Source organism: Puntigrus tetrazona, chromosome 4 (genome assembly GCF_018831695.1).
Source record: "Puntigrus tetrazona isolate hp1 chromosome 4, ASM1883169v1, whole genome shotgun sequence".
NCBI classification, from domain to species: domain Eukaryota; kingdom Metazoa; phylum Chordata; class Actinopteri; order Cypriniformes; family Cyprinidae; genus Puntigrus; species Puntigrus tetrazona.
Window position 1 is genome coordinate 13,665,350 of NC_056702.1, and position 17,147 is coordinate 13,682,496.

At 36.1% G+C, this 17,147-nt stretch overlaps 3 protein-coding genes across 5 annotated transcripts; 2 read left to right on the plus strand and 1 right to left on the minus strand.

Annotated features, from left to right (window-relative positions):
* Positions 1-309: 309 nt before the first annotated feature.
* On the plus strand, positions 310-4,284 carry LOC122343497 (protein mono-ADP-ribosyltransferase PARP11-like). 3 transcript variants are annotated; one of them, XM_043237998.1, is made up of 8 exons: positions 310-587; positions 918-1,071; positions 1,176-1,296; positions 1,410-1,485; positions 1,775-1,847; positions 1,938-2,065; positions 2,428-2,579; positions 3,126-4,284. In XM_043237998.1, the coding sequence occupies exons 1-8, from the start codon at positions 334-336 to the stop codon at positions 3,440-3,442; spliced, it is 1,275 nt and encodes a 424-aa protein (XP_043093933.1). In that variant the 5' UTR covers positions 310-333; the 3' UTR covers positions 3,443-4,284. The 3 variants fall into 3 exon arrangements, with proteins under 3 accessions (XP_043093933.1, XP_043093934.1, XP_043093936.1); XM_043237999.1 differs by having other exon boundaries at positions 310-497; positions 882-1,071; XM_043238001.1 differs by having other exon boundaries at positions 310-497.
* A 139-nt stretch (positions 4,285-4,423) lies between these two features.
* Positions 4,424-8,360, plus strand: LOC122343498 (protein mono-ADP-ribosyltransferase PARP11-like). Its single transcript, XM_043238002.1, has 7 exons — positions 4,424-6,114; positions 6,188-6,302; positions 6,484-6,559; positions 6,677-6,749; positions 6,842-6,975; positions 7,549-7,706; positions 7,775-8,360. The coding sequence occupies exons 1-7, from the start codon at positions 5,998-6,000 to the stop codon at positions 8,023-8,025; spliced, it is 924 nt and encodes a 307-aa protein (XP_043093937.1). The 5' UTR covers positions 4,424-5,997; the 3' UTR covers positions 8,026-8,360.
* A 561-nt stretch (positions 8,361-8,921) lies between these two features.
* On the minus strand, positions 8,922-13,739 carry pyroxd1 (pyridine nucleotide-disulphide oxidoreductase domain 1). The gene is given in 13 exon segments (XM_043237997.1): positions 8,922-9,671; positions 10,109-10,246; positions 10,325-10,447; positions 11,197-11,309; positions 11,383-11,485; positions 11,567-11,652; positions 11,816-11,914; positions 11,917-11,984; positions 12,645-12,718; positions 12,791-12,919; positions 13,005-13,124; positions 13,338-13,418; positions 13,497-13,739. Coding segments are annotated over 13 exon segments (1,455 nt in total). The 5' UTR covers positions 13,569-13,739; the 3' UTR covers positions 8,922-9,422.
* Between the last annotated feature and the right edge of the window lie 3,408 nt (positions 13,740-17,147).

Sequence of the window (17,147 nt, forward strand, 5' to 3'; positions counted from 1 at the left end):
AGATAGATAGATAGATAGATAGATAGATAGATAGATAGAATTCTGCAATGTTTATGTGTCCGACATCTACCGTTAGACTGAGGAATAGCGCGTATTATGATATGGATAAAACTATTTTCCACCGTATATAAACCATAACTGTAACCCGGGAAGTTAATATCACTTCAAAAACCAAGCGGTAATTTTTTTGAACGAAGCATTCTTCCTTTATTTGTTCGCCTAACGACGAATTTGATCATAAGGAAATTCGTTTATTTGTTTGGGCAGTAAACGTTGCATCTTTCTTTCCTCGCTTCCCCTCGAATCGGAGTTGAACGACGCGTCGGTGACGCCATGGCCGGCGAATGCGGAAGTAGAGCGAACAACGGCCAGAGATTGAGGGAAACGAAACATAAACAGAACCCAGACAGAAAAGATGCTGCCTCGAAATTAGATCGACCCGACGTTATTTATAACTCGGAGAGAAAGCGGGCTTTTTTTTTATTCTCCCCCGAAAGGTATATACGCAACGCAGCGGACGCGGCTGTATGCAAAATCAAAAAAACGATATCGAAAAGTATTTTGATTCGACCGCCCCGGCTTATTTGGTAAACGACTGTCTTTCACGAATGAGAGCTCGACCGGCGAAAACAGATGAAATGTAACTAGATGAGAGTCTGTAAACAAAAACTTGGATTTGCGCAGTCTGAAAGTTGAATGTATTTTTAAATCGATAGATGGACTATATCTGTTCAGCGTTTTAGATATATATATATATATATATATATATATATATATATATATATATATATATATATATATATATATATAGGTCGCGACTGGTGGAATCAAATTATAACAACGCTATTATTAATGAAAGCATGTTGTCACGCACTTAAAAGGTGGCCAGATGGACATATTTGTGTATTTGCTTTGAGGATGGACTGCGGGGCCACCGTCAAGCATCTGGAGAGCTCAGAAGACCTCCAGAAGCCCACTGACGAAGAGTCATGCGAGGAAGAAATGGACACCTCCGAGGCCAAGTGGCGCTGGTTCTACCTCGCCGAGTGCGGCGTCTGGCACATGTTTGAAGTACGCACATGTTTATGTTCCCTAAATGGCAGTTCATAAGCTGGCTGACTTTTTTTTTTTTTTTTTTTTTTTGCTGACCCAAGGCATTGCTCTTTTCACTGCAGGAAGTTCCCAGCACGGGTTGTTCCGTCACCAATGAGCAAATCGAACAAAACTACGTCAAGCATCAGCATGCTTCAATGGACTTCTATACCGCCAAATATACCTATAAATTAGACTTTTCTGGTTGGTCGCCGAAAGCGAAACACAAATTGTGTCATTTGTCTAGATTTGTGGTCGTAAATGGCTGTGTGTCATTGCTGTCATCTCTTTTTTTCGTCTTTTGATCGCATCACTAGCTATGAAACAAGTTAATGTGACTACTGGGAAAGAAAGGCCAATTAAAAGGGCATTGCATTCAGCTACTGACTTTAGGTAAGTCCCAGTTCTTTTTAATTGTAAAATCTATTTTGAATATCCATTAAAAAAAATAATAATAAATAAATAAAAATAATAATGATAAAAATATATATATATAATAAATATTATTTTTAAATATTATATATAATATATTTTTTTAAATATTTAATATATTATAAATATTATTTTTAAGTATTATAAATAATATTTTAAAAATAATATTTAATATATATATATATTTTTTTTTCAATTATTTTTTTATATATATTTTTATAAATATAAAACACAATTTTGTGTTTCTTAGGTTCATCTGTGATAACCCAGCCCTTCCTGTACCCAGTCACTGGGAAAGAGTTAATACAGAAGAACCCTATCAGGTATACAGAGAGAAAGTAAAGTTAAACACAATAACTTCTAATGATACAGAATGTCTCGTGGTTATGAGACTATGACTGGTTTCCTTCCAGCTTATTGCTTTATGCAGAGATACATTTGAGTACAAAGAAGTGGCCCGGTTATACGAGAGGACCATGAGCCAGCCCATCAGATCCATTCAAAGAGTACAGAACCTGGACCTGTGGGAGTTTTTCTGCAGGTCGGCTCATTTGACATCGCCTTTAAGAGGTTTATTTGTAAATAATGTCTGTCTGTATACTTTTTAAGCTTATTACAAGTATATAATTATTGTAATTTAAAGCTGCAGTCCGCGTGTGCTGCCTCTCTGTCGCCATCTACGTTCGAAAACCTGCTATTGCGGTTTCTCGCGGAAGCATATTTCGTGCGTGCGTCGTACTCCGGCGCGGATGAATCTAATGTTTTGAGGCGAATGTAGGTACGGAGTGCAGCTTTAATTTTCAATGCAACATTTTTAAAACATCTCAGTTATGACAGAATCCAGTTTAAATAAATGAATAATAAAAAAACGCAATAAATGAATACGATGTCGATGTGTTACAGGAAAAAGGCCCAGCTGAGAAAGATAAAACATGTTATAGATGTTGAAGAAAAGATGCTTTTTCACGGGACCGGTCACAGTAACATACAGGCCATATGCACGTACAACTTTGATTGGCGTCTCACGGGAAGTCACGGTGACGTCTACGGAAAAGGTACAGTTCACAATGATCTTTTTTTTGGCATTAAAATAACAATAATAATGATTATTCAGCTAATAATTTACTCGCACTGTTTTCGGTTCGGAACTGTACGACCTCTGAAGTCTGTCGAACACAGCAGACGTGTTTAAAGAAGAATCATAATTATGACCAAAAATTACAGTTAAAATCATGTATTATGAGACACTAAGTCGTAATGATGAGATAAGTAGAACTTAAGGTCATTTTGCTGAAATGAAAGTCTAACATTTTATCATAATTGTGGCTTTAAATGTCAATTAAGCCATAAATGTGACTCTTTATTTTAAAGAAGACGCGTCAACTTCCTTATGATTTTAATATCTGAGTTTAAAATGGTTATTTCTGCAAAAAAATAATAATTTACCTTATTATTTTGAGATAAAATTAGCGTATAGAAAGTCACCATCTCATTATTTAGACTTTTTAAGCTCATAATTGACCTTTTGTTATCGTTACGATCGATGCGCAGATTAAGACGTTTCTCGATTACGGGAGCGTGCGCCATTTCTGTCTTCGCAGGAAGTTATTTCGCACGCGACGCAAGATACTCGAGCAAGTTTTGCCACTCGACCAGCAAGCACAACTTCATCCTGCAGAGACACGGCCTGGCGCCCCCCGTCTTCCAGAGCGACCCGCCGTACAAGTGCATGTTTCTGGCGCGGGTCCTAATCGGGGAATATACCCTGGGTCACCCCCAGTACTGCAGACCGCCCTCCAAAGACACGAGCATCGCCAACTTCTTCGACAGCTGCGTGGATGACACGACGAGCCCGAAGATCTTCGTTATATTCGACAGCAACCAGATCTACCCCGAATACCTGATCGAGTTTTACTGACTTCAGAAGACTGCTTTTTTTTTCGTTCTCGTGAACGGTTTGGGCCGGTTAACTGCAAAAAAAAAAGTGCCTTTTGGTGAAAAACTGTGAATGGACAAAATACTGTGTCTGTGGTGGAGATACGACATATTAATATTTTATATGGATCGTATGTTTTTTTTAAATTCTAAAATTAATTTATGATACAAAACATTAATAGAAAATGTCCTTTTAAGGAATGAAAGGACAAAAAAAAAAAGTCGATCGCAAGAAATCCGACGTAGATTTAATTTAATGTGATGCCATGAAAATTATGTACCGGGAGTAACGTATTTCATATTTGCACACGTTCGCGTTTTATTGTTTTTCGTAGCCTACCTCTCCACAACTCTACCTCTTCTCGTACGTGTTCAAAAGACAACAGCAAAGAGACTTTTGCCCCGAGAGTCTTTATGAAACGGACGTAGCGACAGATCGTTTCTTCCATATCGTGAAGCGGATTATTATTTTTTATGTCAAAATAAAAATTTAAAACGTAAATGAAAAAAAAAGCCCAAACATGCATGGAAGAGTCATTCAAAATAAGACGAGCAACGCTGCATTTAGAAAAAGAAGAAAAAGACGGTGACGCTGTAGAATGGGGAGCGCTTACTTTTCACTCATTCATGTCTTAATTTGCTGCTTATTAATGGTTAGTAAGGTAGCTGTTATGTTTAGGTTTTGGGTAGAATTAGGGGATGAAGAAAAAGGCATTGCTACGCGCTTAAGTACTGCTAATAAATGGCTAATATTCTAATATGCATGCTAATAAAAAAATAGTTAAGAAACCCTAAAATAAAAGTGTTACCAAAAGTATAAAAAAATACATTCTCTGCCTATTTATTTATTTATTATATACGCATTTAGCCTGATTTGGTTTGATACGCTGAACTATGACCTTCTTTTGCCAAATCCATTTTTCAGATCTTCTGACATGGAATAAAACATGTGAAATAAAATCAGTCAACGCATTTATGCACAGTGCAGTATACCAGTCTGTATTAAACGCGCACACACACACACACACACGCACACACACAGTTTTGATTTATTTGTTAGCTTGACATGATTAAAGAACCTTTAAAAAACCCAATGTGAGATCAGTAATTAATTCAGTTTTCCTTTTGATACTGTGGTAACGGAGTCATTACAAAATAAAACACAAAATATTACAAAATGACATTCTACGTAATAACTTTTGACTTTTAAGCGATGTTTTAGATTAAAATATATTTTTTCCAGATACTTTTCAGCGACTTGGATCTTCTCAGTGAGTGAAAGTGACATTTTCTGTAACCACGGATGATTTTACCAATTTAAAGGGAAAATGTGGTAGTTGGTGCAGGATTAACAGACACATTTTATCATAAAAAAATAAAATTTTTAAATAATTTAATACAGTAAAATTAAGCGACTGACTAGGGCTTTGTTAACAAAAGACAAAATCTATAAAATATTTTGATTACACAAAAAAAACTATTTTAGACTGTAATTCGTAAAATATTCGAATAATAAAAAAAATAACAATTTGGATAAAAAAAAAACCTTTTACCCGCAATTACAGAATGAGCCGCCTATATTTTAATGGTTAATAAGGTAATATTCCATAACTAGCATCACCAAAAAAATAATACATATCGTTACAAATGTATTGTACAGAGTAACTCAACAAAACTTACCTCTTCCCGTAAATTGAACAGTTTCTTGTTTCATTTATTGAGAAAGTGAAACTGTAAGAATGCATGGCAGCCGATAGGGGGCGAGCAAGCCTCAATATTATGAAATTAGCAGTTTTATATTGTCAATTGTGAAAAATGCCTTATATATTTGACAGTTTGACTTAACCCAGCTAGGTATCCTTTCCTTTTCATGAAGGTAAAAATGTATTTAGACATATTTTGTTTTTCAGCGTGACACGGGCCATAGGAGCTGGTGGGTGAATCCGTTCTCATACATATGGGAATAAAGTCAACAAGTTATATTTTAGTCAGGAGACAAAGACGAGAGTTTACAGCACCGACCAAGCCCGTTTTATACTTTCATAACAATCTCTCTTTCTTTATGTGTGCGTTATAACGTTTGCTCATTTAATTCGTCTTCCGTTTATTTTAGCGACATGATTTTCGAAGAACCCCCTTTTATAGACTTCCGTGGAAACCCATTCTGCGGCTTATTCTCGAGCAAGCCAATCGGCGCGGTCCAAACGTTCTAAATTCTCAAGCGAACCGCGAATGAGAACACCGAGACCACGCCCCCTTTCGCGCAAGAGACCCGACGGGCCTCTTCGATTGATTGAAAACTAAAAGGCTCTCCAGTTATGATGTTTGACGTCTCTCCAGATCAGGACGTCCGCGCCCGTTTTCTTTGTACGTCCAGCATAATAAAGCCAGAGTTTCGTTTTCTACGTCAGCGTATTTTTTTTTATTATTATTTGTTTTAAACGCTCTCCTTTTTCTAGCCTAGAAACACGGGTTCGTGGTTGAAATTGTATTTGAAAATATTTCCCAACACAGTAATTTTCCAGCGTACCCGGTACGATGTGCGACGAGCTGGCTGGTTTGGCGCTCGAGGATGAAGAGGAACAGATGGACACCTCCGACACGCCGTGGTACTGGTTCTACAAGGCGAAGTGTGGCGTCTGGCACAGGGTTGAGGTAATGTCGTGTTTTTTCAGCGTATTCCCCTTTTAAATGTCTGCTCTGAGAGTTATTAAAAACGCGTTTTTAGGACGACCCAAAGGGTTTCATCTCCAGTGACGACCTGGAGAGATATTACCTCAGAAACCCACAAGGCGTTATAACCACGACTACCGCCGGAGGTCAGTTCCGGATTAACTTCGCAGGTAAACGGCGATAATGCCCTTACAGTCGTGATATTATTTAATACTTGTAACTGCATTTGGAAGAAAATTTGATAATTGGACAGCCGTGTTGTAAAAACCCATGACAGAGTAATAATGCCAACATGTTTTCATGTCCTCATCGGTCACCTTATGGTATTTTTATCAATGTGTTTAATTCTAGCGAGCAGGCAAGTTAACTTAAAAACTGGGAAAGAAAAACATATCAAACGTTCATTTCAGATCGCGAACGAATTCAGGTAAGATCTATCTATCAATCAAAATGAGTCAGAACATATATTATCTACATGTATTTTAGGCTTTAACTCGAGGAATGTGTTGCAAAAGTAAAACTAACCATGTTTTTTTTGTTACAGATGCAAATGTGATGAGATTTCTCCATCTCCTCCGGCACACTGGAAGGATGTTGATCCCAAAAAGCCTTATCAGGTAACAGGAAGTGCTTATTGTAGCGTTGCATTTACGTTCGGACGTTCTCTCTATTATTTATTTATTTTTTTAATTTCTCTTTTTTCAATCAGTTAATCGCTCTGAGAAAAGATAGCACTGAATATCAGGCGATTGAGAAATTTGCCAGGGACGACGGCTTACTGCACGATTCCATCATATCCATCAAAAGAATACAGAATATGGACCTCTGGGAACTGTTTTGTAGGTAATGAGAATATGCTAGGATTTTTGTGAATCACTACAAAGCCAAATTCTCCAACTTTTTTGGCGTGAACTATACCTTTAAAGAACCATGAGCTATTTACCAATGGATAATGCATATTGACACACACACACACACACACACACACACACATCTAAGAAGATTTCAGAAAAATCTCTTAAAAACTTTTACCATATAATAAAATGAATAATGATAATAATGTATACTAAAAAAGGCACAAATTTGTAGACATATACGTCTGTTTCTAACATAAAAAATGTAATCCCATTTATATTTAAAAAAAAAATCCCATTATACTAAAAACATATATACGTTATAATATGCGATTTCATTGTAGCTGACATTTTTAGTAGTAATAATAATATTAAAAAATTCAAATAATAATATTTCTTTACAAATCAATTTATTCATATGTCCATTAGTCATTTAAAAATATTTCATATAAAAATATTTGTAATCCACAAATCCATGTTTTATCACATTTTTACTTTTATTATAATTATAAAAAATACATTTAAAAAAATTTATTGCCTTGTTCCTGTCTCGAATTCTTAGGAAAAAAATCCAGCTGATGAGGATAAAAGGACAGTCGGATATCGAAGAGCAAATGCTGTTTCATGGCACGGATGCAAAAAACGTTCAATCTATTTGCACATTTAATTTTAACTGCAGACTTTCGGACAAGAAAAGAAGGGGGCATGTATACGGCAAAGGTGGGCTGCGAACGTATAAAATACTTTATATTTAATTATTAATTAACAATTACTTATTATTTTTGCAGGAACGTACTTTGCAAAACACGCATCCTTTGCTATCAAATACAGTAACACCAGGCAAGGAGCCAAAGTCATGCTGCTTGCCCGCGTTATTGTGGGGAAATACAAAACAGGCCATGAAGACTACTGTACGCCCAATGACGACCTGAAAGAAAACGTCTATGATAGCTGTGTAGACAATACGCTCTATCCAAGGGTTTTTGTTATCTTTGATTCCAATCAGATTTATCCAGAATACGTGCTCGAATATATATAAAAAATGAATGACCTAGAATGTGCGTAAAACAGCGGAATATTTATATACTACAGATTAATGCAGAACTGAGGTGCCTTTGGGGAAATATTTTTGCAAATTTAATGGAATTCAATGGAAGTCAAGTAGATTTAATGGATTTAAAGGGAAGTCATTTAATGTTGTACCGTTTGAAAGTAACATTTATTTCCACCCAGATGAAGTAAACATCATCGGAAGCTTCGCATTTTGAGCAAAACTCTTCGAAAAATCATTCGAAGTTGGAGAGTTGGAGCTCGACGGATACAACCCCAAACCTGTGAACAGAGTCCTACTTCAATAAATATATTTCTTGGCAACTCAATAGTCCACGTTTTTCTTACTCGCTTTCTCGACATATCCATTGGTAAATAGCTCAAAGTTCTCTAAAGCAATAGCTCACTCCAAAAACTACAAATATGGCCACTGATAATGGTACCTGTAAACCCAAACGTATTCATGTTACAGTTACATAATGAACTTGGGCTCCATTTTAGAGTTTCTCATTGGTGGACAGTCGACTCAAAAGCCATTTCGTGGAAAGTTGTGGATTAATCCTTCGTCATTTCTACGTCAATTAAGCAGGTAAAAGTTCTAGAGTCGATGGTAAGTGTGACAATTGGCCAGATCAGCTCTAAAGACGGTAAGTAACTAATTACCCGCCAACTAGCAAACGATTTCGATCATGCCTGTGTCACTCATCTAGATTCAGCCATACTAAGGGTTTCAATCCAACTGGACTCAATCGAAAGGATAATAAACGAGACGCATCCGAACGTGATGACATAACGAGACGAGGTGAGACAGAAACTAGGTCGAAGGAACACGAAGTATGCAAACACAAAGTAGACGGGGTGTGCCACTTTCACTTCAGAGTTGGGTTGAGTTTTCAGCTAAAATTCTTCTTCTCTGATGTCTGGTTCAGAAGTTGAATATGTGGACACAGACACACCATGGTACTGGTACTACAAGGTTGAGTTAATGAGTTGAGAGAGTTGATTTAATGTCTAACCCTAGATGTCTAACCCTTAATGTCTAACCCTTTTTAATCAAACAGAGAAAGAGAAACCAACCTTGCATACGTTTTGCGTAACAGATGCAAATGTGATGAGAATTCTCCTTCCGGCACACTGGGAGGATGTTGATCCCAAAATGCCTTTTCAGGTAACAGGAAGTGCTTATTTTTCAAACAAAAATCGCAATGGGTTTATTTGCCTTCTCAGCATGACAGCGTCGCCTCAAAGGTGGGACTTCTTGTTACCGAGCAATGCCAGCGTACGATTGGTGATTGAAAGAAATGATTATTTTTGAACATAAATTACGTGGTGCGGCTTTAAAAAATAAATGAATCGTCTTCTTTGTCGCTGACTGACCAGAACGATTCAGTCGAAGTAGTCTTCGATGTCAATATTAGGATTAAGAAGCTCCGCGCCGTATCGGGATAAGTCCATTTGGTTGAGAATGAGGTTCTCGAACGTTTCTTCCAGGTCCGTCTCTCCGATAAGAACGGCTCCCACCATTCGGCCCCCGGTCAGGACCACCTTCACGTATTCCTGGCCTTTTGTACAGCGCACAAGAAGCTCATGGTCCTGACCCAATCCCTGAGCGTTATACTTCCCTAGCAAAACCACCTAAAAAAACAGAAGTTAAATGGTTGCCATGTGTATCATCAAATGTGCAACCCTCTGAGAATGCTCTTCTTCAATAAATAATTCTAGAATTTAAGGTAGCAATTGAATTAATCGTTTATTTCAGTTGAAGACTCAATAGTCCAGGGGCCTGTACCACGATGGTTGTTAACTAATTCAGGGTTACAGGATTAGTTTTGAGTTGACAAAACCAACCAATGTGACAAAACCAACCAAATCCCAACTCATACGTTTACTCATTTATACTGCGTATTATTTGTATGTTTATATTAATGTAAAATAGCCCAATTACTATTATACTAAATGGCTTGCAATGGATTAAGGAGACCGTAATTACATAAACAATATTCCTTCAGAAAGTCAGGTACCAACAAAGAAGAGCATTTTTTAAAAAGAAAGACACGAACGAAATGGCTGACCTTGTAGTTGAAGAATCTGGTGATGTGTGAAAAGAGCTCGAAGCAGAAGTCCAGCTCTATAGGCTTCTCCAGCACATCCGCGGCCATGCAGCGCGCCGCGTACCAGCCCATCTGACGCGCTTGAGTCCACAGTCGCATCTGACGCATACCAGGAGACAGGTTTCAGAACATCTGTTGAACATCACGTTGACGAACGTGACAGGGATGGAGCTGCACCTGTTGCCAGAGAGCGCTGGGCTCCCAGCCAGCAGAACACACATCTCCAGCCGCATACACATCCTGCTCAGACGTCCGCATGTGATCGTCCACTCTCAGACCACCATCTCCCGCCAATTCAAACTGAAACGGGACACATAAAATGAAAAAATTAATTATGGCATATCGAGACGCTCGCTGTTCATTCATTGACAAAACTAACTCAAACGTTCCTAAGTTTACCCGGCAAACCCAGAAAATATGCACGTATGATCAATTCGATCAAATTACATACTACAAATAATAATAATCACCAAAAACTAAAGTAAAAAAAAAAGAAAAGAAATTATGAAAAAAAGCAGTACTGAACATGTGAAGAGCTCATTTGCAAAAACACACACACGACTACATTTCCCAGAAATCGTGTTTTTCATTGTGCAATCCAATTAATCTCAACCAAACTTTATTTATGTTATTTATGAGTTATGGGGTTTTATGGGTTAGTTATGACTAGGTTAAAAAAAACAAACAACAACAGCTAACTAACACAATAAAATTGAATAAAAACATGGTAACTTTTGAAAAAAAAAAAAAAAAAAAAAAATTAATATATATATATATATATATATATATATATATATATATATATATATATATATATATATATATATATACACACACATATATATATATATATATATATATATACACACACACACACACACATATATATATATATATATATGGGTTTTTTTGTTTGCAAATAAACTCTTCATATATTATTGACAGATGTCCTTCTAATATCACATCCTTATTTAATAATCAATAACAATAATCACCAAAATGATATTTAAGAAATAAACCGGTCAATTCAAACGCATATCATTCATTACATTGTTGCCACTGAGAAAAGGCTCAGTGTTTGGGACGACGCCTGTTGCACTGACAACGAAATCACAGCCATAGATCTTCCCATTGGTTAACCGAACATACGCCGGCCACAACCCTAAAAAAAAAGAAAAAAAAAGCTGTAAAGCACTGCAAAATAATAATTATCATTATCATCATTATTATTATACCTAATTCCGAATTCTGTGTGTCGGGCTTAGACTCCGCAAACTCTTGTTGGGTGTAGATCCTGTCAACCTCGCACTCATATTCTATATGAACTCCACTGGAATTCTGTGAAATGAAGGAGAACAATCAGAATTAGTGAAAAGTGACCGTTTACGTGTTAAGCGTGAAAAAGTACTGGATTCAAACCTGCACTGTTCCTCTTAGTTCAATCCCTTCGTGCCAATCTGGACCCAAGGCACTACCAAGCTCTCCTGAAGCCCCGCTGTGGCCTGCTACGAAACATACATAGAAAATAGAACAATGTACATGCTACTTATTATGGCAATGTAAGTAAAACTTATATTAAGCTACAATAGATGTATACACCCCCTCACGATTTTTACTTTCCAACAAAATTGCCAGAAGAGGGCAGCAGAGCTGTGCTAACCAGCATACCTCCAGTCTTGTCCGTCGTGTAGCGTGCTCTCTTGCATGGCAAAGATCTTTCTTTTTGGTCAGCCTCCAGTGAGGGAATGAGAAACTGAGCAGCTCCGCATCGAAGAACGTGTTTCCTATGGCTTTGTCCTTTACAGCCCAGATCACTTCACAGCCTTCGACTTCGTACCTACAGGAGAAAACAGCAGGCGTTACAAAACATAACAATAAATCTCTCTCTCTCTTTTTTTTGGTACCTTTTTCTGTCTGCATTTGGACCTAGACTTCCAAACTAAAGTTTAGATGCACGTCATATGCTTCAATTATTACAGAATTAGAATAATCAATCAATTAAGTAAAAAAAAAAAAAAAAAAAGTAAAACACACATGCACAAATTTATTTAATAAAAAATAATAATAATATATATATATATATATATATATATATATATATATATATATATAAATATTTTCAAATATATACTGTATGTGTGTGTCTATATAAACATACACATATTATGTAAACAAAAACTTTTATTATTTTGAAAGTGATTAATGGTTTGACAGCACTAATGTAAATGTTTTCGGTTTAATATTTCTACTACATAATTCTAATTACTTCCATTTGTTTGTGGATTTTTTGTAATGTTTATGTTTTTTTTTTACTTGAGATTGATAATAATAATAATAATAATAATAATAATACCAAATGACATGTGAATTACCACATATAGCAACTACATAATAAAATGTGTATAATTTGGTACAAATATGTATTTAAGCGACTGATGTGACGGTGTGTTTACTGTGCAGATCCCATAATATTAATATGAATGATTCGGATACTTACACCAATTCTAATGCGATTCCTCCATTGCCAACGACAACTATCCTTTTAGCCTTCGACAACCGCTTTTGAAACTCCTGTCAAAACAGCATCAGCCATCGCATTCACTTTTACAATAACACGCGTTATTCTTCGTTACCAAAGCGTACCCGAGCGCTGTCCGTGTCTCGAATGCCCAGCACACGAGGGTCACCCCGGGCGAGAAGCTTGGGTTTGGCTCCGCTGCAGATGCACAGCTTTTTGTAACGGAACGTCTGGCCGTTCTCCGCTAGCAAAAGCTGCAGAAATTCAAAAAAGCCACTGCGGCGCAACCACAAACATCCTGGGAAGTTCACAAAGCGTCTGTTTTTTTTTTTAACGTACGTGCTCTTCAGCTCGCAGGAGTCTGACTGCGGACCGCAGGACTTTCAAGTTGGGGTGCTTTTCTTCTAAAACGCTGGACGGCTGTTCCTCGACTTCAAACTCTTCCAACGTCTTCGACACCTGCGCGAAGAAAGGTAGCGTTTCATTCTTTTTTTTTTTTTAATCCAATAATCAAATTTTGGATTCATGCAGCTCTAGTATTACATTTCACCCCATGTTTGACCTTTTTAAGTCTTCAATTTACATTTTTCATAAATAAAAAACATATTTTAAGGGCGTACGATAAAAAATGCTTACATTTTTTTCTACGATAGTGATCTTTAAATGACAAACCTGTTTGAAATTTGTAACCGTCTTTACTAAGGGCGATGCGGTCAGAAGGTAAACCTCGTCCGATGAGAGCTGCGACGCGATCTGCGAAAGTTTTTGATGTTGTTAGATCGGACGGTTATCGGAGGAGTCGCCGTAGGTCGGTTGCGGATTATTTCGTACCTGTTCGGCGCAAGTTACCCCGGCGATTCCTCCGCCGACGACCACGAACGCGACTCGCTTAACTGAAGCCATTGAACTTCAGCACACTTAATAAAATAGCTGTTTGTCTGTTTTTACGCTTAGTCGATATTTATACTCAAGCGAATCACTAAAAAGACGCGCAGTAAGAGCAATCTCATCCACGCTATATTTAGTCATTGGACTTCCGTGTTTACCTTTTTCGGCGGACTACGGAGAGCGTTGAGGATCAAACTTTGTGGGGCGAGAGATTTTTTTTCAAATAAAGTCCTAAGCATTATTACTAATTACAATTCAAGTTTTGATATATATATATATATATATATATATATATATATATATATATATATATATATATATATATATATATATATATATATATTTTTTTTTTTATTCAATATAATTTACTTTATATAGTTAATACATCTTCACTGAACATGATCTTTATGATGTTTGATCCATACAATGTTTTGTTGGCTATTGCTAACAAATACACCTATGCTACTTATGTATGTATGTTATATAAAGGTTTTACTATTTTTCTGTATTTTATAACAAAATGTTCCCTAATAAAGCAAACGGCATTTAAGCTAATTGCATTTAATATACTTTTATTTTGCTTTGAAAATCTATTATAATTGATTAGATGTATTTAAATACATTTTCATTTTAATGTAAACAACATGCAGTTAAGCGACCGAAAGCATTACATTCGGATTGCATGGTATACTTTTAAAAAACAGCTATTATTTCATTTAAAGGAGGAGGAGTCTGTCAGAAGATAAATTTATTCTCAGCGAAATTAAACTCGATTATTATTAATATCACTTTATTTATATTTAATACATAACATCTGTGCTGGTCTGTTATAACGTATTTGTTTTATATATATATATATATATATATATATATATATATATATATATATATATATATATATATATATATATATATATATATATATACACACATTATTTTATGTAAAAATATAAATACATTTTATACATTATTATATCTATTTTTCATATTCGTTTTAAAGCAGTAAGCTACTCCTTTTTTACAATTTCGATTTTTGCAAGTGATTCAAAACATCAGTAAATGCACGAATATAAATCACCTATGTTTTATCATCATACATTCATATTTGGTTACAAAGCCCGCAACCGAATTATGCAAAAAAAAAAAAAAAAGCACCGTGATGCACACGCGCTCGAGTGCTGCGGGTAATTACAGCCGGTATGAAATGGTACAAATGTAATGTCCTCTGATTTTGTGTCTGAAGAGTGTTGCTTTTATGAGTCACGGACTGAAAATAAACCAAGAGTGTCAAATGTGTCAAAACAAGTGCAAAAAAAATATCAGGATAACATGCACGGACGCAGAAGTGTTATGTTACCGCATCCACGGCGATAATGTTGATATGTTGATAATGTTGATATGCCCGGCGGACCTGTTAAAACATTGCCCCGAATGCGACACGTCAACCCACACAGAAAAGGGCTGCCCCTGGACACGAGGATAGCTTGAGTTCACTGGACAGGAGGGTTCGTGTGGTAGTATTCCCTTCTCAAAATATGTCTGGGTGACTTTAACCTATTGAACCTCATGTGTGGCGTGCTGCGTTTGATTCTTTAGGCCGACCTTCCGATGTCCAATCTTTCAAGCGCGCTTACTGCATGTGTCATTTTCCCTAACTTTATACTGAAACGTCACCCACAGCTAAAGAAACACTTTTCAGGAAAAGGGGGGAAATGGGGAAACCGTTCTGCGCAATATGCGTATACTTTCATGACTCTTTTATGGGTAATATTGTAGTTTGAGGACCGGTTATTCTGCATAACCATCTTTTAGATGCTTTAATCTAGCACACTACCTTAATAATGAACGATAATAATAATAATAATAGTTAACAGTTAGTTATTGGTGACAATTGGTCCTGAAACTAAATTGTTTGATAACACGTTGAAGTACACTTTTTTTAAAAGTATATTTTGCATTTATGTAAAATTACATATTAAGTTAAAACGCATTTTAAACCATGCAGTTAACTAATATAGCATATAAAGGACTTGAATTTTTTTCTAGTAGTATATTGATTGAACCTGCATTTGGTGTTCATTGACCAAAAAAAAAAAAAAAAAAAAAAAAATATATATAATATATATAATATATATATATATATATATATATATATATATATATATATTTTTTTATAAATAAATAAAATAAATAAATAGTCATGCATGAGATATGAAACCTCAAAATAGCACACTATTAACTAACTTTCCATTGCACTAATTAAAAGTACCAGTTAATTATGCACATGCAGTGAGTCACACTCGAACTCGAGCCATCCTCTCTTCCCTGTCTAGTCTTTGTATGTAATGGATCTGATGGCTCTGTATGTCAGCCGTATTAACTGCAGTGAGCAGCGACCGTAGCCTTTAACCTCTTCGTGGACACCTACGTCATTGTGACAGATATATCAGCCGCCGAATTATCTGCGACCGCAGCCAATCCTATCATTTCCTGTCATATTAATGCAGGACACACTCTGGCCGTTTGATACGCTTAGATCGGAGCAGAAGTGATGTCACGCCAGGGTAAAAACATGTTTTGTACAACGTCAGGATAATTAGGATGTATATTTTCAGAGGATATAATATGGAGTCCGCAGCGTTGTGTAATATATATAATATATAGATTGTTAGCTTAAAATATATTATTTTAATGACACATATGCTAGTAAATCACTACAAAACTTTATCATTGCAGATGTCAGTCTCGTGAAAATGAAAAGGACCTTGTGAAAATTTTTGTCCATAACTTTCATCAGGCCTCGCATCTCGTTCCCGTCATTACGTGAAATGGCATTATGATTCATGCGCTGGCCCCTGCACATTTATATATCACATCTATTTCTGGCTCTATAACATCTTTTTATTTGAAAAACCACATTAGAACATGCGGCGGATGCTCGCAGTCAGAGAGGAGAGGAAAAACGAGTCGAATATTTTCGCGTGATTGACAGCTGAAACACGCGGACAAAATGAAAGTACCTGATGATGGCAGAGGTTTTTTTTATTCTTCTTCTTCTTCTTTTAGTTGGTCAAAATATAGCTTTAAATTGAAACAGGAGTCTAAAGACGAGACATTCTCGTTTGCCACTTTTTAAAAAATTTCATTAAAAAAAATTCAGCTGCATAAGAAATACTATATTCTCTCAGAATTATTCTTGAAATTGCTTTTATGCATGCGCAGTGCTTAAAGTACGCTGCGACACACCAACTTACTCTAATAAAAGTTGGATTTCAAAAAAAACAACAAAACGATTTCCTCCTCATCATTTTAAAGTCACAATAAAAATTATATACACAATACATTTCATCCAGGGACTGATTCATTTAAAGACAGGAAAACGTATTTTTTTCTGCTACGAGATGCTAATCGGCCAGTGTTATAATTTTAATAATGATTTCATCCTTTTCATTATACCGAAATAATTTAGCTATGCAGAAAATAACAGCAGCATTGAACAACTTTCTGCCGAGGTTCTTGGACAGTTGCGGCTGGATTTTTTTATTCCTGTTATCTATTAAATGGGAGGTGCTCGTATTCAATTAATTGTAAGAA

Coding starts and splice junctions, on each gene's coding strand:
- LOC122343497 (XM_043237998.1), top strand. CDS start 334: ATGGCCGGCGAATGCGGAAGTAGAGCGAACAACGGCCAGAGATTGAGG. Junction 1,486..1,774: donor CATTCAGCTACTGACTTTAG/GTAAGTCCCAGT, acceptor TGTGTTTCTTAG/GTTCATCTGTGATAACCCAG. Junction 2,066..2,427: donor CTGTGGGAGTTTTTCTGCAG/GTCGGCTCATTT, acceptor GATGTGTTACAG/GAAAAAGGCCCAGCTGAGAA.
- LOC122343498 (XM_043238002.1), top strand. CDS start 5,998: ATGTGCGACGAGCTGGCTGGTTTGGCGCTCGAGGATGAAGAGGAACAG. Junction 6,560..6,676: donor CAGATCGCGAACGAATTCAG/GTAAGATCTATC, acceptor TTTTTGTTACAG/ATGCAAATGTGATGAGATTT. Junction 7,707..7,774: donor GGGGCATGTATACGGCAAAG/GTGGGCTGCGAA, acceptor TTATTTTTGCAG/GAACGTACTTTGCAAAACAC.